This window comes from Lithobates pipiens, unplaced genomic scaffold (genome assembly GCF_037356315.1).
Source record: "Lithobates pipiens isolate NorthernLeopardFrog02 unplaced genomic scaffold, aLitPip1_a1.2 Scaffold_37, whole genome shotgun sequence".
Taxonomy (NCBI): Eukaryota; Metazoa; Chordata; class Amphibia; order Anura; family Ranidae; genus Lithobates; species Lithobates pipiens.
This window is the reverse complement of record NW_027507825.1, coordinates 18316981-18343083: the sequence shown is the minus strand read 5'-3', so window position 1 is coordinate 18343083 and position 26103 is coordinate 18316981. Positions and strand designations below refer to the sequence as shown.

General features: G+C 44.5%; 1 protein-coding gene across 1 annotated transcript in view; it reads left to right on the top strand.

Moving 5' to 3' along the window:
* PYGL (glycogen phosphorylase L) overlaps window positions 1-22253 on the top strand; it is a gene marked incomplete in the record, with an annotated part of 37989 nt that extends 15736 nt beyond the window's left edge. Inside the window, 14 exon segments of the mRNA XM_077466786.1 lie at window positions 2031-2174; window positions 2264-2356; window positions 4662-4808; window positions 5276-5439; window positions 7384-7498; window positions 7589-7690; window positions 7895-8042; window positions 9453-9511; window positions 13538-13679; window positions 15548-15755; window positions 17166-17188; window positions 17191-17299; window positions 17480-17546; window positions 21554-22253. Of these exon segments, the coding sequence (XP_077322912.1) occupies window positions 2031-2174; window positions 2264-2356; window positions 4662-4808; window positions 5276-5439; window positions 7384-7498; window positions 7589-7690; window positions 7895-8042; window positions 9453-9511; window positions 13538-13679; window positions 15548-15755; window positions 17166-17188; window positions 17191-17299; window positions 17480-17546; window positions 21554-21757 (1725 nt within the window).
* Between the last annotated feature and the right edge of the window lie 3850 nt (window positions 22254-26103).

Here is a 26103-nt window from a genome sequence, read left to right as displayed (position 1 = left end):
TTACCAATGTGCACCCATTGGACTTGGCAGCATTGCGCAACAAGAGAACACAAAGAAGGCTCCATCAATAGTGTGCTTCTACGTGTGGTGGTTTTTTGTTTTTTTACGCAAGCTGTATTCTATTGATCAGATTATCATACAATCGTTTTGAAATTGGTATTTTTCATACAATTTTTATTTTTCCTCATCATGTACTAGGCTTTACACCCTGTATATAGGGATAAAGCTGAGCTCCAGCATTATTTGTATTGCATACTTTGGTTTAAGCTTGGCACAATAGAAGTGAATTACCCAGCCCTGTCTACTACGGTGATTTGCAGCTTGCAATGCATGATCTTTTGGGACTTCTGTGAGTGGCTTCCCCTCTGCAATGACCACAGGGACCCACCTCCAATTTATAGAATTTTTCTTAATATAAATTTATAAAAATATTTGATAGATGGATAGATATTATACTTTTTTTTTTTTTTTTTGTAATTCCTTTATTTACTTTTTCAAATGAGACAGTTTCACAATTCAAAGAAAAATGACAATATTCAAGATAAAATAAAAACAGAGACAGGAAATGAGATACAATTCAATGAGATCAGCATCGTCAAATATTACATAACATGCAACCAATCCCCGGGTAGTGCACTCAGTAAAAAAAAAAAAGCATAGGGGTGAAACTAAACAGCATGGTCAACCGTGCACTACTCTGAGGGGAGCCATCGGACCGCATCCCCAGCAACCCACTGTTACCAGTTGGGCTACCAGGGTAGTGCTGTGAAGGATTTACTTAAACCTGTCGAGGGGGGTGATATTATACTTTTTATATATTTTTTTATTTTTATTTTCTTTCTATTAAAAATCTGGCTGCTTGCAAATGTACCATATCCATAGGTTTTCTAATAACCAAAACTTGATAGTAGGACTTTATTGGTACAGATGGGACAAACAATTCAATAGAAAAAAATGTATACAAAGTTTATTATAAATCTCATTTTGTTAAAAGAAAAATTGTACCTTGCAGGCCCCACATACAGTAGAGGGCCAACATGATACAATTGTACTACTCGTTTAGAATTACAACCCCAGAAGAAGAGATTGGCCAAGAGATCAAGGGGCTAACATAATTTACTTTGACTGCTTCCTCATTACCCAGTACTCTTGCATAATGGGCTGAGCACCCTAAAATATTTGCCTTCAGAGCCCTAAAGCCTAGGTCAGCCAGCGGGTGACACCGAATATTTGGCACCCAGGAGGGGGCCCTTTATGGGGTGTTCCCATGAAGTCTGCTGAGACCTTGGAACTTGCAGCAGGGTAGTTTTGAGTCGGAGGATAGTTAACTGACGCATTAGACAAATCTCTGACCTGTTATGAAGGGGATCAGTTTTTGCGGGGCACCCGTCCATCACAGGCACTGCCCCTAATTTACATGCGGGACGCATGGATTCCAATGGAGGTTTTGTGGGGTTCATTATATTGTGTAATTTTTTATTTTTACGTGATTAGAGGCTCGAATAGGCTTCAAACATTGTGACAATGGCAAATGAATATTCGCAATTGTCGCATTGATTCTTCTCCCAGCCAATCGGGTAGCAGGTTCTAAGAACCATCACCGGACAGGTGATCCTATTTGAGATGCACCGCTGCTGTGAAGCTGCCACCCGCAATTCTACCGACCAACCCATTTTTACTTTACCAGCTTCCAAAGGACCCAGTACTATTGTATAAAGGAATGAGGAGCTGTGTGTGGGGGGGGGGGAGGGGTTGGGTAGGGTTAACAATGCACCCACCACCCCCCCCCCCCCTCCAAGACACCAGCTGCTACTCATTCCTTTATGCGAGTACTGGATCCTGAGGAAGCCGGTAAAGTAAAAACTCATCAGCTTCTGATATCTTGGCTAATCTCTCCTTCTGGGGTTCTAATTATGAACAAGTATGTGGGGCCTGTGAAGTGCAAATTTTTTTTATTTTTGCCCTCTTTGTTTTTAATCCTCATATACATTTATTTTTAATACCTGTTTGGGTTTTTTGTTTTTCGGCAGTTTTTTGAAGGGAAGGAACTGCGTCTGAAGCAGGAGTACTTTGTGGTGGCGGCCTCCCTGCAGGACATCATACGGCGCTTCAAAGCCTCCAGATTTGGATGCCGGGACACAGTCCGGACCGGGTTTGATTCTTTTCCAGAAAAGGTACAATGAGCTCCCATGAAATGCATTTAGCTCGGTCTCTGGTATTGGTTTGCAGTCTATATTCATCATCAGTACTGGTTATCTTGCAGGTGGCCATTCAACTTAATGACACTCACCCGGCCCTGGGAATCCCAGAACTGATGAGAATATTCCTGGATATAGAGAAACTTCCATGGGAAAAGGTAAGTCGCCCACAAATGTACAAGAAATTGGGCAAACTGAAGTTTGTAGCTGCATATTACTGTATTAAGAGTTTGTGGACCACAGAAAAGGAGGGGGGGGGGGGGGCGCTCACTAAAAAAAAAAAAAAAAAAAAAGGAAAAAAAAAAAAAATAGAATGCACTTTTAAAGGGAAACTTGCTTAAAATTATTTTTCCAGGTTGCCATTGGAAGAGGTTTCCCCTCTATTAATGTTCTGGTGACTATCCAAGGTTTGGGATTTTTTTTTTTTTTGGTGTCCTGTTTCACATTAGCATTGAACTAGAGGGTAAATCTCCCTAATGGGGACAGAGGTAGCCCGAAAAACCTGACAGCGTTTTTATCTCTCTCCACTACGTCCAAAACAAAGTTGCCGTTAGTTGTACTTTTTTTTTTTTTTAAAAACTGGCTGCCATTTTAGGTTTTAGCTGAATTTTAAAAAATACAACTGCCAGAAACCATGAAATGCTCATATTCTGCAGATTTAAAATGTGGAAACTCCAGATTTTTTTTTTTTTTTTTTTTTTTTTTTTTCAGAATTGGGTCTGCTGGTGCTCCCTTTCAGTAGATCCAGAGCAGGAGTTTCTCTAAGCATATTGAGTATTTTAGTGCTGTTGTGACTAGACATGTGCAAAACAAAAGTTTTAGCGTCCTTGGATTTCTGCATTCTTTTTGTTCAAATAGATTTTAACCCCTTCCCACCAAGCGTATGCTAATATGCAGCCTTGGTTTTTGGGGGTTATACAGGGATAATCCCTGTGTGTGTGTGTGTGTGTGTGTGTGTGTTTTTTTTTTTTTTTTTTTTTTTGAGCCGGTGATCGGCTTTCCAGGGATATGAATGAATGACTTGTATAGCGCTACCTATGCAAACTGAATCACCTCAGGGCACTTTCTTGCCACCGGTGTCCATCTGCAGCTATTATGCGGTCCTTTAACCTGTAGGGTCCCGACACACTTACAACATTGACATACACATATTACCGGCTTCTTTTTTGGACAGGGTCTAATTAACCTACCTGCATGTCTTTGGAGTGTGGGAGGAAACGGGAGTACCCGGAGGAAACCCACGCAGGCACAACATGCAAACTCCAGGCAGGTAGTGTCGTGGTTGGGATTTGAACCAGCAACCCTATTGCTGCTAGGTGAAAGTGCTAACCACTACACCACTGTGCTGCCGCTCGACTGTTATCCCTGAAGAGTGAGAGGGGACTTCCCGCCGCTCTGACTGAGCCTCCAGTAAACAGTGTTCAAATCGCATGTGGGGTATCGCCACAATCGTCAGAGCAATAATTCTAGCACTAGACCACCTCTGTAACGCTAAACTGGTAACCATTAAAAATGTAATGCGTCGCCTATGGAGATTTTTATGTACCATAGTTTGTCACCATTGCACGAGTGCGTGCAATTATAAAGCGTTACATGTTTGGTATCCATTTACTTGGCGTAACATTTTTCACATTATACAAAATAAATTGGGATAACTATACTGTTATGAATTATTTATTTTTTCAAAAAAAGTTGCATTTAAAACACCGCTGCACAAATACCATGTGACATAAAATGTTACAATTGCCTTTTTTATTCTCCAGATTCTCTGCTAAAAAGTGTGTTCTAAGTAATTTTCTAGCAAAAAATATGGATTTAAACACCAAATGTCAGAAATAGGCTCAGTCATGAAAGGGTTAATCTAATCTCTAATCAAAATTTCATTTGAAATCCTATTCAAATTTTGGAAGATTGTTATATTCTATTTTTAAATAGAACTTTTTATTTTATTTTTCTTTTTCAATTAGAATTTTCAGAAAACTGTTTTTTATTATTCAGTCTATTCTCTTTTCCGATCTATATCGATCTTCTGAAATTCCAATTTTGTGGTTTTATTTATTTTTTATGTGGTGGTGGTGGGTGGTTGTTGGTGGTGGTTGTTTTGTTCCAGAAGATGGTTATTTTATTCACTTTTTTTTACTTGTTCTGTTTTTCGCTCCTATAGTCTCTTCTATTTTATTCTCTTAGGAAATTTTCTGTTTGATTCGAAAACCATTTAAACTGTCACATTTTATTTCAGGTTCAGTTAAACTTGCTGCTATTGAAATTCGGATACATTTGAATTTCCAAATAACTAAAAATTCATCAGAATTTCAATACGAACCGAACAGCACCTGTCTAGTTGGGGAATGTTTTGGGTTGGGCAGGGTGACAATTCTGGGTCTGTTATTGCACCAACCCCTTGTTTTGGTAAATTTTCTTTTTAGTCATGTATAGATCTATATTTATTTTTCTGCCTCTTAGGCCTGGGAAATCACAAAGAAGACCTTTGCCTACACGAACCACACGGTGTTGCCCGAGGCTCTGGAGCGTTGGCCAGTGGACCTGGTGGCAAAGCTGCTTCCCCGACACCTGGAGATCATCTATGAAATAAACCAGAGGCACCTGGATGTAAGAATTCCCTCTCCAAGATCCAGATCTTCACTTACACAATCTCTTCATTTTAAATGTCACCTGTCAGAAGCAAGGGGGCAGCCATTCCTGGCTTGTTATATCATTTTTTTTTTTTTTTTTTTATGTGATTGCCTGGCTCTCCGATTTCTGTACTTAAATCAGAACATGCATGCGGCAAAAAAATCTGATTGCCATATACCGGTACTTCTGTATTGATGCCAAATATGACAGGTGGTCGGCTTGCATTGATTGGCTGTAGTCGGAAGTGGCAGCCAATACATTGTTGTGACAGGTTTCCTTTCATAGCAGCTCTATCCTGATTATCTGCCTGACCATGATATTTAAAATCAACAGGTGTGTGTGTGTGTGTATATGTGTGTGTGTATATATATATATATATATATATATATATATATATATATATATATATATATTTATATATATTAATTTCTGTTGCATTTCAGCGGATCGGCGCCCTCTACCCCAATGACTTAGACCGCGTCAGACGTATGTCGCTGATTGAAGAAGATGGCATAAAGCGGATCAACATGGCTCACCTGTGCATTGTCGGCTCTCACGCAGTCAATGGGGTGGCCAAAATCCACTCTGACATTGTGAAAACTCAAGTGTAAGTTCATGGGGATCTCACACTCTACTTTATTGGGTACACCTTGCTAGTACCGGGTTGGACCCCCTTTTGCCCTCAGAACTGGCTTCATTCTTTGTGGCATAGATTCAACAAGGTGTTGGAAACATTCCTTAGATTTTGGTCCCTATTGACATGACGGCATCAGTTGCTGCACATCCATGATGCCAATCCTCCATTCCACCACATCCCAAAGGCGCTCTATTGGATGAGATCTGGTAACACTGGAGGCCATTGGAGTACAGTGACCTCATTGTCATGTTTGAGAAACCAGTGGTGAGATGTTTTGAGCTTTGTGACATGGGGCATTATCCTGCTGGAAGGAGCCATCAGAAGATGGGGACACTGTAGTCTTAAAGGGATGGACATGGTCACCAACAATACTCAGGTAGGCTGTGGCATTTAAACAATGCTGTATTGGTACCAAGGGGCCCAAAGTGTGCCAAGAAAATATCCCCCAAACCATTACACCCCCACCACCAGCCTGACCCATTGATACAAGGCGGGATGGATCCATGGTTTTATGTTTACACCAAATTCTGACCCGACCATCTGGATGTCACAGCTGAAATTGACTCATCAGACCAGGAAACATTTTTCTAATCTATTCTCCAATTTTGGTGAGCCTGTGTTAATTGTAGCCTCAGTTTCCTGGTTGGCTGACAGGAGGGGCACCCAATGCCGTCTTCTGCTGCTGTCGCCCATCTCCTTCATAGTTGGATGTGTTGTGCATTCAGAGATGGTATTGTACATACCTTCGTTGTAACGAGTTTTATTTATTTTTTTATTTTTTTGATTTGTTGTTGTCTTTCTATCATCTCGAACCAGTCTGCCCATTCTCTGACATCACTAAGGCATTTTCCTCCACACAACTGCAGCTTACTGGATATTTTCTTCTTCAGACCATTCTCTGTAAACCCCGAGAGATGGTCGTTTGTGACAATCCCAGTAGATCAGTTTTTGAAATACTCAGACCAGCCTGTCTGGCTCCAACAACCATGCCACATTCATAGTCCCTTAAATCCCTTATTCTGATGCTCAGTATGAACACGTTGTCATCACATCTAGATGCCTAAATACATTGAGTTGCTGCCATGTGATTGGCTGTTTAGCAAATTTGTCACCAAGCAATTGAACAGGTTTACCTAAGTGTTTCAGTTTTTTTTTTTTTTTTTATCTGTCAAACAGCATTGCTTGCCCTGCTTTCTGAAACCTAGCCCAGCATGTAATCAGGACCTCGTGGTGATTTTCAGATTTTGAGCCAGGAGGGTGGCAATCTTGGCTGTTTAACATGTTTACCAAATTTATCCTCAACTGCTTTGCTTAAAGTCTTGATTTTATTTGTAGCCCATGCTAAACTGACTTGGAACAGTAACTCTTTCTCTCGCCTGTTTCCCTCCCCCCCCCCCCCCCCCCCCCCCCTCTAGGGAGTCGAGAAAGAACAGCTTTTGTTCTCTTTGGAGAACCCATGGTGATCTGGGAATACTGTGTAGTGCACCCTGTACAAAATCTGTTTATAAAATAGATTTATAGAATAGGTAAAATGTCAATTTAAAAACTTCATGGAAAAAGCTTTACTTAAAGTGGTTGTAAACCCAAAGGGGGGAGGGCGTGATCTGCGGCCTGCCCAGTGTGCCTGCGCGTCGCTGTCTACGATGCATGCGCCGTACACAGTGGTGGCTGTCTTTTTGGTAATCTCTCCTAAACCGTGTAGGTTTAGGAGATATTTCTTGGACCTACAGGTAAGCCTTAATCTAGGCTTACCTGTAGGTCAAAGTGGTTTGTAAGGGTTTACAACCACTTTAAATGCATTTCTTCTATGTATGGGGAAGATGGTTGCCATACTAGTGCCCACTAGGTGGCTGTCTATAGACTTGTATGAGATGGATATGCTGCATAGTTATATTTTATATATTCTGTTTTTAGATTTAAAGATTTCAGTGAGCTGGAGCCAGATAAGTTCCAGAACAAGACCAACGGAATCACACCTCGCCGATGGTTGCTGCTGTGTAATCCGGGTCTTGCAGAACTTATAGCGGAGGTAATTATTCCATCTCATATTTACCTTTTTCCTCTTGCTATGCTGATTTTTGGTCTATAAAACGAAGTTTGCTGATTTCTTGTGTTTCAGAAAATTGGGGAGACTTATGTCAAGGATTTGAGCCAACTGACCAAGCTGAATAAGTTTGTTGATGACAATGTGTTCATTAGAGACGTGTCGAAGGTGAAAGAGGTAAGTGGTACAGATTGATTGGAAAGGCCAGAGATGTGACCATTGTGGGGGGAAGTGTAGTAACCAGACCAGATTTACTCCATTATGGGAAGGGGTCCCGGCACCTTGCCTTATGGAGGAAGCCTACAAATGCCTAACATGACCGGCCTCCTCTGAGGAGAGGTGAGATCTACTAGACTAGAGCTTTTGGTTTTCTGTTTCCAGGAAAACAAATTGAAGTTTATTCAGTACCTGGAGAAGGAATACAAGATGAAGTTGAATCCGGCTTCCATGTTTGATGTGCAAGTGAAGAGGATTCATGAGTACAAGAGACAGTTACTCAACTGCCTCCATATCGTCACCATGTACAACCGTGAGTACCCCCAATATTCATCCTTGGGGCCCATTTACGCCCTCTGAAAAGTGATTCCCAGCCAACCCTATTTTTTGTTTTGGTCATTTTGACAGGCAGTCTCCTCCTTACTGCCTGATTTAACCCTTCTTCTATCCTGGGGTAACAATGTTGCACCCCCAGACCTATACACTGGGTGAAAGTTGTCACCCTAGTACTGGAGGAGCACAAAAGTAAATTTACCTACCCGACCCTCAAATACTGCAGGAGGCGGTGCTCTCCCTACCCCCTCCCCGTGCTGCAGCAGTAGACTGTCCTTCAGGGTCATCATGTTCAATATAGGTGCTATGGGCTCTGCATTGGTCTTTGTCGGGACCTTAGACTGGGGGGGAAGAAAAGGGTGTGGGGACCAGTCTAGCAGTGTGGAGGATGGGGTAAGAACCTACTTTAACATGTTCCCTAGACCTAAGCAAGTGGCTAACCCTTCTAATGCACACAGCCCCACAGCAATGGAGAGGTTTCTAGTTTGCTGGAGTTTCTGTTCTTGGGTTTAGATCAGTGGACTCCAAACTGCAGCCCTTTTCTTGCCTTTTTATCTGGCCCTTGGGGCACTCTTCCTCCCACTAATGCAAGACACTAGTCCTTCCAGGGACACTGATATGGGCAGGAGGGGGCCCTTATTCCTCCCATGGACACTAATATGGAGGGGGTGGCCTCCATATCGGTGTCCCTGGGAGGAATAAGAGGGTCCCCTCCTGCCCATATCAGTGTCCCTGGGAGGAATAAGAGGGTCCCCTCCTTGCCCATATCTGTGTCCCTGGGAGGAATAAGGGGGCCCCTTCATGCCCATATCTGTCCCTGGGAGGAATAAGGGGGCCCTTATTCCTCCCAGGGGTGCTGATATGGGGGGCCCCCTATTCCTCCCAGGGGTGCTGATATGGGGGGCCCCCTATTCCTCCCAGGGGTGCTGATATGGGGGTGGGGAAAGGGGGAGAGATGCATTGTTTAACCTTCCTGACGCCAGGAAAATTAACTCCGAATGGCCACAGTGCACCCGTCCTAAAGTCTGAAGGATAGTAAACTCTGTTTTTTTTTGTTTAGAAAGTATAGAGACCTCTGGTTTAGATCCAAAAAACTATTCAACCCACAATTTCAGCAGCAAAAAAAATCCTGTTTTGAAAAGCAATTTGCTGTTAAGGTATCTCTGAACATACTGACTATAAACATTGGCACATTTGGGCCACCTCTTCATGTCATAGCTGAGCAGGTTCCTCCCAGACCTCTAATCTACAATATCCATTACATGGCTAATTAAACCTTCTTGCATTCTCTGCTAATGCGTGACAGCGGAGGATGGAGGTGGTAGTAGTTTATCTCTCAGACGCTGCTGTGTTCAACTTTTTTGTCTTTTTTTTTTTTTTTTTTTCACAGGTATTAAAGAAAACCCCACAAAGGAATTTGTTCCAAGGACCGTTATAATTGGTGGAAAGGTAACCAAATGTTGTGATTTAGTATTCGGATTCATTCCACGTTTAGGTTGAATATGTAGCGTAGTCAAAGCAATGGATCATCCACTCCGGTGACCTGAAATGGGATAAATTGCCAAAATGATCCGTGTCTGCATTGTTCCATTTGACTCCACTGACTGGAAATTTTTATTATAAGACACAATCCTATATACCGTATATACTCGAGTATAAGCCGAGATTTTCAGCCTCTTTTTTGAGGCTGAAAGTGCCCCCCTCGGCTTATACTCGAGTCATCGCTGTCTGCCCGCTCGATCAGCGTGTCGAGCAGACAGACAGCGGCCATTCTATAATTCAAAAAGCGCGCCTCCGGCTCCGCCTTCGCCTGTGATAGGCGGAACACTGAATTTCCCAGCAGCCTGTGTTCCGCCTATCACGGACATCGTATCATCCTCGTACTACGGACGAGGATGATACGATGTACGTGATAGGCGGAACACAGGCTGCTGGGAAATTCAGTGTTCCGCCTATCACAGGCGAAGGCGGCGGCGCAGCTTTTGAATTTTACAATGGCCGCCGAGGCGCCGACGAAGAGGGCACGGGACGGAGGCAAGGCACGGCACGGCACGGCACGGGACGGGACGGCACGGGACGGGACGGAGGCAAGGCACGGCGGCACGGCGGCAAGGAGGCAAGGCACGGGACGGAGGCTCGGGGACAAAGGCTCGGGACACAGGTAGGCTGGACACACACACACACACACACACACACACACACACACACACACACACACACACACACACACACACACACACGGATGGATACACACACAGGGATGGATACACACACACAGGGATGGATGGAGACACACACACACGGGGATGGATGGATGGATGGATGGAGACACACACACACGGGGATGGATGGATGGATGGACACACACAGGGATGGATGGACGGACACACAGGGATGGACGGACACACAGGGATGGACGGACACACAGGGATGGACGGACACACAGGGATGGACGGACACACAGGGATGGACGGACACACAGGGATGGACGGACACACAGGGATGGACGGGCATGTCTCACCCTCGGCTTATACACGAGTCAATAAGTTTGCCAGTTTTTTTGGGGGTAAATTGGGGGCCTCGGCTTATATTCGGGTCGGCCTATACTCGAGTATATACGGTATACAAAATTTGGGATTTTATTTACTCGCTGTGACTAAGTGTGATCAACAAAAAAATGAATGGCTTCCATTGAAATACTGGGCTGGTGCTTGTCGTGCGACTTGTCCAAAGTTGCATGACGAGACACGCGTGTGAATGGAGCCTTGCTAAAACTGAAGCGTGCAAAATCTGGTGCCGCTGTGCATGGTAGCCACTTGGCTTTTAACTTCAGTTTGTTACCTCCAACTTTTCATATTCCTGATATGTGCCTGCTGTGCTATGTACTTGTATGAGAGTCTCCTGTTCTCCTTGATTCCTTTGTGTGAAATCCCTGGTGTTCCTACCGGTCCCTCTGCTATCCTTATAAAAACGGACCACACTAAGCAGGAGAGAACAGCATGGTCGGCCCCCTAGCTATGCTGGGAGCTCGGTTTACTCTCCTCCAATGATCAGACTTGTCCTGACACACCCCTGCTGCACAGCCTTTCACTGGGAAGCTCAGTGTACTACTGCTTCTCCTCCCCCAGCTCTTATGCAGCTATGAACAGAGGGAGTTTGATCACTTAAAAAAAAAAAAAAATGGGGGGGGCAATTATGAATAATGTGTGTTTTGAAAATGATCACTATAAGCTGGTTTTTATGGAAGGCTGTGCCAGATTTTACACTTCTGGTTCTAGTAAATCAACCCCATAGTGTTGACACACAGGCTGCTCTCGGCTCCACTGCCACAACTATGATCTGCCCATGCAGACAAATGTCTTGCATTTTAAATGAGCTGATTTAGGCCTGATTGCATATTCCAGGGGGGTGTGTGGTGTTTTTTTTTTTGTACACTTCAACACATTTTTGATCCATACGTAGCGGCGAAACTTTTGACAAGGTGTCCGCTATGTACACATTTTTAGTTTTTTCCTCAAAACAGTAACGGGGTTCTGAGGGTTGATTGTGTAAGTTTAACTTTGACATCAGTTTGGCTGGGCTGTGTTAGGGTTCTGCCTGGTCATGTGTACAGTTAGGTGCACATGACAGGCTCAGAACCAGGCCTGGTTGGGCGCTTTGAGTATCAGCGTTCCCCTGAAGCCAATCATTGGGTGCGCCTGGCCCCGCTGAGGGATTCTGGGGAAAGGGTACTTAACCACTTGGCGCCCATACTACGTCTATTGACGTCATGGGCTTTCGGTGGTTATATCTGAATGATGCCTGAGGCCAGACATCATTCAGATATCGGCGTTTTCAGCCGGCGATTCCCTGCACCATAAGAACGATCATATCGGCTGTTCCGCCACTTGATCATTCTTACGGGCGGCGGGAGGGGACGCCCCCCCTCCCGCCGCCCTCCGGTGCTTCTACCGACTCGCCGCTTCCATCGGTGAGTCGGTCACAGGATCCGCCGGCCCCCGGAAGTTACCATAGAGATTTCCGGTGGACCAGATCGTCCCCGGAGTCTCTATGATCGGATGTTATGACATCACGCCCAGCCTCTGTATTCAAATTAACGGCGCTGATTTGGCTAGGAAGCCTGGATCTTTTTTTTTTTTTTTCTTTCTTCCTTCCCAGCCTAGAGGTGAGATATGGGGTCTTATTGACTATTGGTTAAAAGGCTGAAGTCACGGGTTCGGGGTTTGTTAGGTCATAGCTGCCTGTTCCTGAATCCAAACCGGGGTAGCCCCACGAGGGGTCACGGGAGCGTGTGCCACCTTGCAACACGGTAAGTTTCACTAGCCCCATTAGACCCGCCTGGTCTGGGGTGGGGAACCGGCTGGTCTGAGGAGCATAACTGAGGGAGGATTCAAGGCGTCCAGGCGTGCTCTCAACATGGAGGGGAACCACAGCTCATGGAAGTGACCGGGGGAGGACTCTTCAGAGCACGGCCAACAAGCTGGCATCCTGAGAAGTGCCTGGTTGCTGGGTTGTCAAGGACACTAATTAATCCACGCTTTTCCAGTAGGAGGAGACAGAACGTTCCAGAACGCCAAGGAGACAGATCGTTCCAGATACTGAGGAAAGGTTCCTGTTCACTTCCGGTTGCAAATTTATTCAAGGTCAGAGACTTGGAAAGTTCCGGATTAAGGTGCTGACTGCCATAATCTCTGGCTAGAGATTTGTTCAGCTTTGAAGTGCCCAGCTGCGAGTGGCTACTCTCTGGGTTGCATTAGAGACTTTCTAATGATTAGCAGTTCAAGGTGCCTGAGCTTCTTCACCCTTGCCCTCTGTTCCCATATGAGACTGTGTTGTTTGATGTTACCCCTGCAAATAAAAAACCTTTCTAAAGGACTTTATTGGTGTCATCGTCCAAAGTTTTTTTTGTTTTTTCCCCAAAACAGAGGCCTTTACAGGTGCTATGCAGGCGCTATTAAAGAGGAAGTAAACCCTGATGGGTTTACTTCCTCTTTCATTCCCTGCGAAGCATAATGGACTACTATGCATCACATCGCATAGTAGCCCATTATGTGTCACTTACCTGACACAGGAGCCAGCGAAGTCACCGCTGTCCCCTGTAGTCCGGAGCATCCATCTTCTCGGTGGGTCTCGCCGCTGTCATTCGGCGATGACGTCACTCCCGCGCATGCGCACGGGAGCCGCCACTCGTGGCATATCGCCGTTGATGGGTGCCGCGCTCAGTGCGCCTGTGTACCGCTGTCTACGCGCATGCGCCGTAGAGAGCGGTGCCTGTCTTTCGGCAAATATCTCCTAAACCTACACGGTTTCTTGGACAGGTAAGCCTTAATCTAGGCTTACCTGTAGGTCAAAGTTGGTTGTAAGGGTTTCCAACCACTTTTAAATTGCTGGTCTCATTCATGGCTGAAAAGGAAATGTAAGTTACACACTAGTTGCAATGTTAACCCAATGTTGACTTTTTTTCTGTGATTTCAGGCTGCTCCAGGGTATCACATGGCAAAGATGATCATAAAACTCATCACCGCTGTGGGGGAGATTGTGAACAATGACCCATTAGTGGGGAACAAGCTGAAAGTCATTTACCTGGAGAATTACAGGGTCTCTCTGGCAGAAAAAGGTTTGTCCTAGAGCTGTTGGGAAGATGGGATAGTCTGTAGAATCGTCACACAGGAAGTCACCCGTGCACAGGAAAATCTTTCCTTTAAGGGCCTATTTGTATCAAAGATTTACTAAAACTGGAGCACACGCACAATCTGGTTTCTATGCGGAGCTGCACCAATCCGCTTCCAGCTTTTATTGTCAAAGCTTAATTGAACAAGCTGAAGTTAGAAGCTGATTGGCTACTACACACAGCTGTACCTGATTATTTTTTTTTACCGTGTGCGCCAGTTTTAGCACATCCTTTTAGACAAGGAAAGCCATATCAGGGGGGGTCTCAAACTAATGGCCCTCCAGCTGTTGCGGTACTACAAGTTCCATCATGCCTCTGCCTGTGGGAGCCATTCTTATAACTGTCTGCCTTGCAATGCCTCATGGGACTTGTAGTTCTACAACAGCTGGAGGGCCACCAGTTTGAGACCCCCGTGATACGGCCTTCCTCGGCTAAAACTGGAGCACACACAATCTGGTGCGGTGTGCTCCAGGTTTTAGCTAGAGGGCCACCAGTTTGAGACCCCCCTCCGTAAATGGTGGAACATGAGGGAAAAGTGTTTTTAAGATTATATTATAAGGAGAAAGGTGTTGGTGGGGTTTTTTTGTTTTTTTTTATGCATTCCAGACAGAATTTAAAACCGGACCACCTCCGAATCCTTTCCTTAGTTTCCTTGCCTCAGGCTAGCCAGCCCCGAGACATAAAGTCAGGTGGATCTGCACCCCAGGCCATAGCCTTCCTGGGGGGTGGTCAGGAGGACCAGGACCATGGAGTCAGACTTCTGGACCGGAAACCCCAAACCACGCGACATCCGCATCTTAAGTACCCTCTCCCAGAAAGCACAGTAAGAGTGACACTCCCACTGGGTTGGGCTCCAAGAGAAAGTCATTTTAAAGCACCCAACCAGACTGTTATCATACTCGCCAGAAGAGACAGCGCCCCCCTATGGCCAGGCCAAACACAATATAGTCCAGTCAGACTGATGCTGAGGTTCAAAATTTGGAATAAGTATACCCAAACCAAACTGCAGTTCAGGAGTAATTGAGCAGGCTCATAATAAAAAAAAAAAATATTGTGTATGTGTACATATATACATACACAAACTTTAATGGCATCCCAGCCTTGGTCCGTAGGGTTCAATATAGTTGGCCCACCCTTTTGTAGCTACAGCCACTTCAATTCTTCTGGGAAGGCTGTCCAAGGTTTAGGTGTCTATGGGAATGTTTGACCATTCTTTCAGAATTGCATTTGTGATGCCAGGCTCAGTCTTTGCTCTAGTTCATCCCAAAGGTGTTCTATTAGGTTGAGGTCAGGACTCTGGGGTGGAGGAAACTGACTGGCCTGCACAAACTCGCTCATCCATGTCTTAATAGACCTTGCTTGGTGCACAGTTGTATTGGAACAAAATTTTATTCACATGTTGACGCCTTTTAGAGTTCCCTTCTGCACAAAGTCCTGACCTCAACCCGATTTAGAACACCTTTTGGGATGAATTGGAGCGGAGACTGCGAGCCAGACCTTCTCATCCTACATGACCTCACAAATGCTCTTCTGGAAGAATGGTCAAACGTTCCCCATAGACACCCTCCTAAACCTTGTGCACAGCCTTCCCAGAAGAGTTGAAGCCGTTATAGCTGCAAAGGGCGGACCAACTCAATATTGAACCCTACAGACTAAGACTGTATTTTATTTCTGATATACTTTAGCCAAAATTGGCTGTGATTGTGGGTTTTTAAAATGTAAATTTTTTTGTTGTGAGCATGAGTCTGTTCAAGGAGTTTCCATGATGAACCATCATTATTGCAGAAATCTAATCTCTTGTGTTGCATTGACAGTGATCCCAGCCACAGACTTGTCAGAACAAATCTCTACAGCGGGCACTGAGGCCTCTGGCACTGGGAACATGAAGTTCATGTTGAATGGAGCGCTGACTATTGGTACCATGGATGGTGCCAATGTGGAGATGGCAGAGGAGGCCGGAGAGGAGAACCTGTTCATCTTTGGAATGAGAGTTGAGGATGTAGCTGAGCTGGACAAAAAGGGGTACGTTCTAAGTGTTTCCAAAGTGTGATGTAGACACCACTTTATCATATGCCCTTTTATCTGAGGCAAAGCCTGTCCTAGGAGTTGGAGAAATTTAAAATCTAATCTGAAACAATACTAAAATTGCAATCTTGGCCATGTGACAACACTATGTATTTGGGTGGCACAGTGGTGTAGTGGTCAGCACTCTCACCTAGCAGTAAAAAGGGTCGCTGGTTCAAATCCCCCAACCACGACACTACCTACCCGGGAGTATGCATGTTCTCCCTGTACCCTCCGGGTACTCCGGTTTCCTCCCACAATCCAAAGACATGCAGGTAGGTTAATTGGCTTCTGTCCAAAATTGGCCCTAGTATATGAATGGGGACCTTGGATTGTGGGCTCCTTGAGAATAGGGACCGATGTGAGTGTGCATTGTACAGGGATAGGGACAATTGTAGACACTCACTCATGTTGAACTGGATGGACTGGTGTCTTTATTCAACCTTACTAACTATAACTATGTGGACCTAGATCCATGTAAAGTTGTGTGTTTTTTTTTTTTTTTTTTTTTTTTTTATGAAGAAAGTGATGTGGATGCTGAGATGGCTAAATTATTCCAGTGTACCAGCTACAATGTGCAATTTTCTTAAGCTGTAAAGATGGTACATGGCTGCCCTAACTTTAGGAGGCACTAGCCTGGAAAGTCCTCTGATGGGATTTACACTTGCAGTTGTCACTGCCTCCCCTCTGAGAAGCATTTACCATTTATCACTTTTCAGAGACATGATGGGCTGCTCCTAGGCCATGTTGCCTGTACTGCCCACCAATTGCAACCTCTGTAGTTTTTGCTGCACCGTGGCACCTTAACTTGCCGCTGGACCGTAGCTCAGCCATTACATTTTTTCCACCCACTCCCTGGCCACCATGGCTGGATCGAGGGGGGGTTGCTGTGCCTGGCTGTTTTCCATCCCTGCAGTGTGAACGGTCTGTGCCAAGACATCAAGACCTCCTCCTCACACACTGTTGAGCAAATCGGGGTTTTCTTACACACCGCTACAACCTGCAAACTGTGTAGCTGGTTACTGCAGCTGCACTTCTGTTTCTCAGACTGTACACTGCAGGGATGGGAGAAAAAGCTTCTTGTAGTGCCCTGCCACTAGTGACCCCTGTCTTCTGCCCTACTGACCCCCAAAGTGGTGCCCTACTATTCCTGTACTCTGCCCTACAAACTACCCCCCTGTTACGCTGCTATGCGAACCTCCTGTACACTGCCTTGCTAATCTCCCATCCTCTGATCCTACTTTTTTATATTTGTTTTTTTCCCCTCCCTGAACATTAGCGCAAAGGTTCAAACCAAGTGTGTGTGTGTGTGTGTGTGTGTGTGTTTGGTTTTTTTTAAATTTTCTTACTGATATTGCCTTTTTTCAGGTACAATGCGCGAGATTATTACGAAAACTTCCAGAGCTCAAGAAAGTTATTGACCAGATACAAAATGGCTTTTTCTCTCCCACAAAGCCCGACCTTTTCAAAGACCTAGTCAACATGCTTTTTAACCATGATAGGTGAGTAACTAATTGGACTAAGCTTTAGAAAATAATTAAGGGACCTGTATATAAAGGATTCCTCTGTTAGCCAGGAAAGTGATTATGTACGGCACAACTTAACGTGAGATCATCCATTGTGTGCAATTCCACTGCTGTTAGTGTTTTTTAAATTTTTTTTTTTTTTTTTTTTTTTTTCAGGTTTAAAGTATTTGCAGACTATGAAGCTTATGTGAAGGCCCAGGAGAGGGTCAGCGCCCTGTACAAGGTCAGTAACCTATGACATCACACAGTGCAGCTTTGCTGGGGCCCATGTATGACCACTTCTCCCCCCCCCCCCCCCCCCATCTACATAGTTTGCTCATATTGCATTCTGCATAGCGCAAAGAAGGTTTCTCAACTGGGGTTCCACAGGAGTTCACCGGGGATTCTGAGATTGCCCATCATTGGTGGTGTCTCTATGGGGGTGCAGGCCCACACAGGTTATGCCCACCAGAGGGGGTGATGCCCAGGGCCAGATCACCTCTGCTGTCACTTAACAGAGCAGGAAGCAGAACATGGCTGTACACGGCGGGGAGACATGGCAGTGCTGAAAAGAGGGCAGGAGCTGTTGGAGTTAACCAGCACGTGATTGGACCAAATCACTAGCTTGTTAATAGGAAAAATTAACTCCAGCAGTTTCCACCCTCTATTCAGCGCTGCTGTCTCTCCCGCTCTGCATGCCTGAGTAAGCTAGGAGGGGTAATGTGCAGGGGTCCCACATGCTGCATCTTTTGCACAACTTAAGAAAACAAGGTGTGTGTGTGTGTGTGTGTGTGTGTGGGTCACCAGTGTCAACTGGAGCAACAAAGTAGTAATTTGAGTACCATGGGGTGAGTTTAGATCAGTCCAGTGCTACTTTTGGCATCTGGCGTCCCCATTGTGGGATGAGGAGAAACTTGTCACCTGTACTCCCAGCCATCTTGCATATTTACCTGTGAGACAACTATGCTTGAGGACAGCAAAAATGTATATTTGGCAATAAAAAAGCAAAGGGCTTTATAAAAAGAGAATGTAACCCCTTCATGCCATGCAGAAATATGCAGCCTTGGCTTGAAGGGGTTGTACCGAGGTCCGAGCGATCAGCCGGTGTCCTATCATATACTGTCCCCCATCGGATGGTGTCCGCTGTGTACTGCGCATGAGCAGTACACAGCAAACAGATTCCGAAAATAGCCGAAGATGAACGGCGCCTGCGCACTGAGTCCAGGTTCTAGCCCCACCATCCAAGTGGACATGGAGTTGGAATATAAAAGCCGAGCGCAGCAAGGCCGAAGCGAGCCTGCGAGGGGCCCTCTAATTTTCCCAGCCCTATGTCCGCTTGGATGGTGGGGCTACCACCTTGACTGACGGCGCAGGCGCCGTTCAACTTTGGAGATTTTCCAACGCTTCTTCTGCTCCATACTGTGCAAGCGCAGTACGGGGCGGACACTATATGATGGCCAGACTGAATATGCCAGAACACCGGCGCATCTGCTGGCTGGCCAGAGACCTGAGCTAAGCCGGAATTGGCTTTGGGTCTCAGATCTAGTAACCCGAAAGCGGTGTCACATCACTTCTGGTTTACAGAAGACTTGAAGGCGTTGACTTTAAAATGACAGTATAAAAAACTGCTAAACTTTTAGACCCCCAGTTTCCGGCATAAAGCGTACCTGTCGCTGCCTATTGCTGTCATAAGGGATGATTACATTCCTTCTGATGGTAATAAAAAGTGATCGGAATTTTTTTTTAACTAAAGGTACAGTGTAAATAAATTAAATTAAATATGAAAAAATGAAAGCACCCCATCCCTCTGCTAGCAGAAGCTAATGCATAAGTCATGACCACAAATGTACACGGTGTTCAGACCACACATGTGAGGTATCGCTGCGATCATTAGTGAGAGCAATAATTCTCGTGCAAGACCTCCTCTAACTCTAAACTGGTAACGTGTAGAAACTTTTAAAGCGCCTATGGAGATTTTTTTTTTTTTTTTTAAGTACTGTAGTTTGTTGCCCTTCCACAAGTGTGCACAATTTTTAAAGCATGACCTGTTGGACAATCTATTTCTTTCACATTGGCCTAACTACTGTGGTGTTTTATTTTATTTTTTTCCCCAAAATTGCTTTTGAAAGACGTGTGTGTGTGTGTGTGTGTTCTAAATTTTCTAGCAAATACGGATTTTAACTTGTAAGCAACAAATATCAGAAAAAGGCTTGGGACGGAAGGGGTTAAAAGGCTTGTAAAGCCATTGCCTGTGTTTTAATTGCACATAAAGCATAGTAGATCAGAGCTTAGACAACATCATTGGAGTTCAAGGTTAGAAGTAAATTTTTGTACTGAACTTCAATGCAATGTTAGTGTTGCTGCCAAACACAAATGCATTGAAGTGTTATGTTGCCCGTGAGCACCAGTGCACTAACACACCATGAGCTTTAAACCAGAATTATTTCATGGGTTCCCTGAGAACTTGTAAGGAGTTCCTTTAAAGATTACAGCTGAAGTCATGTAAATTTGCAGTGTAAAAATTACCTCCCCAAGTCTGGGTAACCCCAGTTTTGGCTGCTGCATTAAACTTCTTTTTTTTTTTCCCCCCCCCTTCGTTCAGCCTCCACATTACTGCAAGCACTGAATGTCCTGGGCTGGATTTGTAGCTTCAACTGTAGTACACTGATAGGTTGCACTTTGTACACCTCCTCCCATTCAGAAAAAGCCTTGTATTTTTTTCTGATATGGGGGAAGGGGTGGTTGAATAGCACGATATCCCCTCTCCAATTGCAGAAAGTGTTTTTTATATTTATTTTTTTTGCTAGCAATTTAATAAATGCTGGAAGTGTCCTAAAAAGGCAGGCAGAAGTCATAGACCACATGATTGCCTGGGGGTTTCCTTTTTTTTTTTTTTGTAGCTGATCTTTTCCTCATTTTATGACCTTCTCATGCCTTGCACAGGGTCTGTGTGAAGGTGGCCCTCTTGGTAGAGGCAGGGCTTTGCTTCCTCATGTCAGACCTTCCAGGAAGGAGAACGGTGCACAGTAGTGACATCACCAAATCTGAGATTAACAGTCCAATGCAGCAGTACCTTTAATCTCACACTGCAGATATAAGGCCTCATGGCACACTGGACATAAAAATTTCAGTGTTTGCTGTAGAATGAGTTTTGCAGTGTGTGTGTATATATGTATATGTATATGTGTGTATATATGTATATGTGTGTGTATATATAAATATTTTCGAGTTTATAGCTCAAACACTGATAAATGCTGAATAGCCAAGTTTTCAAGCTTCTATCAGTTGGAGAATTTTTACAGCTGAAAATCTCTTAAAACACACTGGTTCTGGGTTTTATTTTTTTTATTTTTTTCCAGCCAGAAAACACCCCTGCCAAACAATGACCCAGCCTATGTTTGCATTGGCAACATTGTTCTAGGATAATGTGCTGGGGAGTTTACTGGCTGCAGATTTAAATGGCTGCTGTAAAAATGTCCGGTGCGCATGAGGCCTAAAGCTAGGAGACTGTAGGCTCAGGCGTGCCTAGGCACCCTTATACCCCAGGAAGTGCACTACTATTTTTGCCAGGCAAAGGTAGATCCTTTTCAGCGTACTGCTCTGGCACAACAAATAAAACATTTTTAGTCTTAAAGTTACTAAACCCTGGGCCCTGCATTCACTATATCTGGTCTCCCACAGTACACGGAAATACAATTATTTTAGTAAATATAAACTGCTAAATGCCTTTTTTCTCCATCAGCAGGTGTGTGTGTGTGTGTGTGTGTGTGTGTGTGTGTGTGTGTGTGTGTTTTTTTTTGTTTTTTTTTTCTTCTCCGTTCCTGGTGAAGCTCGGAGTATTTATACTGCACTGAGCTGTCAAATGAGGCTGCAGGGCTCATGACTCTGTCTGGACAGTGCTGATTGGCCCTGTGCTGATCACATGCACCCCCCCAAGAATAAATCTCTAGCAATACACACCAAACTGAGCATGTGCAGCCTGACTCCAAGGACTGTCTTATCCAGACTTGTCCAGGGGGACAGTGCAGGGAGGGGAGGATCTGTGCATACAGGATCAAGCAGCCTTTTTACACCATGCAGAGGATTAACCCCTTAGGTTCCACAGTAAGTAGAACATGCATGCTTTACTGCATATACAGACTGATTTTACTTTTAACACTTTTTTTTAAGTTGTTTTTTTTTTTTTTTTTAAACTGTAGGTATGTTACACTTTAATTTTTGGGTTTATGCTTGATATTTTTATGCTCCTAGAATCCAAAAGAATGGACCAAAGTTGTCATCAAGAACATTGCAGCATCTGGGAAGTTCTCTAGTGATAGAACCATCAAGGAATATGCCCGGGACATCTGGGGGGTAGAGCCCTCTGACTTGAAGATCCCACCACCCAACGAACCCAGAGATGCTGTTGAGGATGTCAAACCTGCTGCTGCTGCCCCTGCTGCAAAAAGGGCTTAACCAAGAGGTCCTGGGTCACTGGCAAAAGACGGGCATGAAGTTCCAGAGCACCTGTAGCGCATAACACCATGGTGTTAAATGAGGTGGCAGAGTACAGGAACTCATGGCAACCAGTCTGGTTTGAATAATCTAGATCCAGCAATATACAAATGCTTGCCAAGGGCTACTGGACTCTGCACATTGCTCTTTGTCTGCAAAGCTCTTCATTTCAGATTCAGGTTCTTGAGTGGGAAGAACTTGTGTTCCCTTTTTTTGCTGAACAAATCACTTTTTTTTTAAGCACTGTACATGTGCCATGTAGCAGGTTTATACAGATTTTATGCATCAAAGCGGTTTTTGCTTATTTTTCAGATTAATGGTTACTTGTATTTCTGCCAACCAACCAACGCTGCTCATATATTCTCTGAACAAAATGTCTTTTACATCTATTCTGTGCACATATCTGGAAACGTTTACTAATCTGCTGCCAACATTAAAGAAAAAAGGTTTATATGTATTTATGGTTAAAATTATTAAATGTGCGACAGTTTATTTAATCCTTTCATGACCGAAACACTTTAAAAGCTAGATATCCAAACTAAATTTAGCAGTTTTTGGTGTGTGTGGATAAGAGCCAATGACCTGCTTCTCTATTATATCTAGTATTCACCGCTACTATCCATTCAAATTGATGGGGGCAGTGCGGCTATACCTCTGGCAACGCGGCGCTTTGTGGGCAGTTTTAACCCTTTTTCGGCCGCATACCACCGCTAAAAATGGCACCGCTTTACTGCCGACGCCGCTCCCGCCCCAGTGTGAAAGGGGCCTAAAAGGAACATCTACACTGATCATCAAGGTACTGATTATTGATGTCCTGGTTATCATTGCCTACCAGTCCCACTTATTCATGCCTCCACATCAGTGAGAAATTTTGCTGTTTTACAATCTCATAACACACGTGTGTGTCTGTTTGTGTGTGGTGGTGGTGGTGGTTTTGGCAAAAAATTACTTTGTGGTTAAATGCCACCTATGTCGGTGAATAAAACTATACAAATTTTTGTTTGTGTACAGTGTTGCATGACTGTGCAAATGTCATTCAAAAGTGCTGTGAATTTAAATTTTCCTGGGCAGGAAGGGGGTAAGTGCCCAGTAGACAAGTGGTTCATAGAACAAGCTGAAGTTTGGGCGGCACAGTTGTGTAGTGGTTGGCACTCTCACCTAGCAGTAAAAAGGGTCGCTGGTTCAAATCCCAACCACGACACTACCTGCCTGGAGTTTGAATGTTCTCCCTGTGCGGGTTTCCTCCGGGTACTCCAGTTTCCTCCCACACTCCAAAGACATACAGGTAGGTTAATTGGCCCTAGTATATGAATGGGGACCTTGGATTGTGGGCTCATTGAGGGTAGGGACCGATGTGAGTGTGCAATGTACAGGGATATGGGGTACACTCACTCAGGTTAACCTGGATGGACTGGTGTCTATTCAACCTTACTAACTATGAAGTTAGAAGCTGATTGTCTACCATGCACAGCTGCACCAGATTTGCACTCTTCAGTTTTAGTCAATCAAACCCATGGTGTGTATTTGCTACACTAGTTAAGAAAACGAACAGGCATTCGTTATTGAAACAAATGCAGAGCAATAAAGGCGTTCAATAAGTAAGGTAATACATTGGTTTCTGAGAGACTGTAACTGTCTAACAGTGGGCACCTACTGGCTATGTAGACTAACATCTTACATAGAGCATCATGTTGGAATTTCCAGTTTACGATTTGGAAGAGGGGGGGGGGGGGGGGTGGTGTTAGAGCTGTAATTATGTGGCACAAGTTTAAATATCCACACTGTTTTTTGTGCTTTACAGACTGGGAATAGTCTAGGATGCCAATCGGAATATAGCTAGCGGGTCCCATGTAGAACTGCTGTTCACATGCCTGTATTGCTGCAGTCAGGGACCTCTCCAGGGCCGTATTTAATATTGACTGGACCCTGGGCAAAAAATTTTCTTGGGCCCCCTCCACCATGCAATTTCGCTCGCTACAGTTTACTGAATCAGATCAGACAGCGATTGTGATTGGTTGCCAGAGGTCACAGTGTATCATTACTGCTCGCTCACTGGCTGGCATTATGGCTCACTGTTCTTTTCTAGAGGTTACAGCACATGACTTCTGCTTGTTGATTGGTTGCTAGAGATTACTGTACATCAATACTGCTCGCTGATTGAATGCGAGAGGTTACTGAACATGTATACCACTCACTAATTGGTTTTTAGAGGTTACTGCTCACTGATTGGTTGCAAGAGGTTAGTGCGCAGCATTACTGCTCACTGATTGGTTACCAAAATTCAGGGTGCTATGTCACCATGTTATTTTGAAGAAGGGTTCCACCTCCAAGTTGCTTACTTTTGCAAAACATGATGTTAGGCTTAATGACCACAGTTGTAGGCAGGACTTGTAAGTTTGCTCCTTTACCTCCCCAGTGGGCAGTATTCAGCAGAAGTGATGGTGGATGTGACCTCAGGGGCACCTGATATACATATGAATGCTGCTGCTATTTAAATATCAATGCTGCGGTCCTGACTATTTACATATCAGTGCAGGTTATTTACATGTAAACATAAGGTCTGCAGGTGAGCCATCTGTACATGGCAATAGGGCAGAGTTGGGCAGCAGAAGTTTACACTGAGATATTGGGACACAGCACGAGACTAAAACTTCAAGGGATAAGTGAATTTAAACTGGGATAGTTGGCAAGTATGAGGCAGCTGCTTTGGGGCCCAGGGCAGCTGCCCTTTTGTCCTGCCTTAAAAAATGGTCCTGGACCTCTCTAGCTACTTTTCTGTTTTTAATGCTTCTAGATGGGTGGTCAAAATACAAACAACCTCCTTGATGGATCATCTTTTCACATATGTGGTCAATCTGATTTTGAGTGTTTAGAAACAGCCGGTGCAAGTTTATTTCTTACAATGAGGAAAATTCCAAATCTAATTCATTACCCCCCCCCCCCCCCCCCCCCCAGGAAGCTTGAAGTCGGACAGTTAGAGGGCTAAGTGTTGCCCAGTCTGACTGTAACCCAATAGATAGGGCCAAACAGCTCTTATGCCTGCAGCACATTGGTACCCACATTGGCCTGCAGCAATGGGAAGTACCCGTCTGCTACTTGTAGCAACCTGGGGTTGGTGCTCTAGTCCAGTGGTCATCACCCCCTTCCTCAGGGCCCACTAACAGGCCAGGTTTTATGTATTAACCTTGGGGAGATGCAGACTAGAATACTGCTATCACTGTGGAGCAAATGAGATCACCTTTCAGTTATCCTGCAAACCTGGTCTGTTAGTGGGCCCTGAGGACAGGAGCTGATGCCCACTGGGCTAGTACAGGGTAGGAAGTTTTAGGAGGGGGGTCTTGTAACTGCTGTGTATTCAGCTACACAAGCACTGCAGAACTCTCCATATGTTTGATTCTGAAGTGATGGGGTATTCTTTTCTAACAAAGATAGCTATAGTGTGGGAATGAGTGGTTCCTGATCATAGCAGATGGGGGGGCCTTTATTTTTTAAATAGCTTTATTGCTACAAACTACACTACCTAAACACATTAAAGGTAAAATAAACCTTCCTAGCTGCAGTGATAATGTAACTTCATGGTTTTATTGGTTGAAATGCCACACGGCCTGGCAAAGGGCCTCAGTTTGGAGACCACTGCTATAGTTGACTAAATGTGCACCATCTGAAGTTTCAGCCTTTGTGTTGCCCCCCATATGCCATGTTGCATGGCAATGCATGAACTCTGTAGCCTAAAGACCAACCCCTCCTATGAAGAAACTACCTTTGTCTTCCAGGTTAGTGTAATGCAGGTGAGAGCTAAACAGTAATTGGAGCAGACGCAAAACGGAGAAATTGGATTCCCCAATCGTGGAAAGATGTGTGCTCATGGCAAATTGTAATGGCATGCATTGGACTCGGAACAAGTTGCCTGTCCTTCGGGTGATTAGGGGCAGGCTAAGTGACTGGATAGAGGGGAATTGATCAGTCATGACAGTCCAAACTGAAGCCGCAACATGTAAGACAAACAGAATAAAATGACACTAAACTAAAAAATGTAAAGTGTACAAGGTCTCTACGTAATGATGCTGAAGAATAATTCTAAGTTGGTGTTAAGTCTTCCAGCCAGTGTGTATATAGAGAGAGTTCTGAAGCCTCAGGTGGCACATACATTGTCCTATGAGCCGGTCCTTGTGTACTACCGATGCTTGGGGTCACCAGCCTGATCTACTGTTGCTGAAGAACACAGTGGGGGGTGATTTACTAAAACGGCTGTGCATAGCAACAAATCTGATTTCTAGGTCTTAATCTCAAAGTGATAACGATTCATA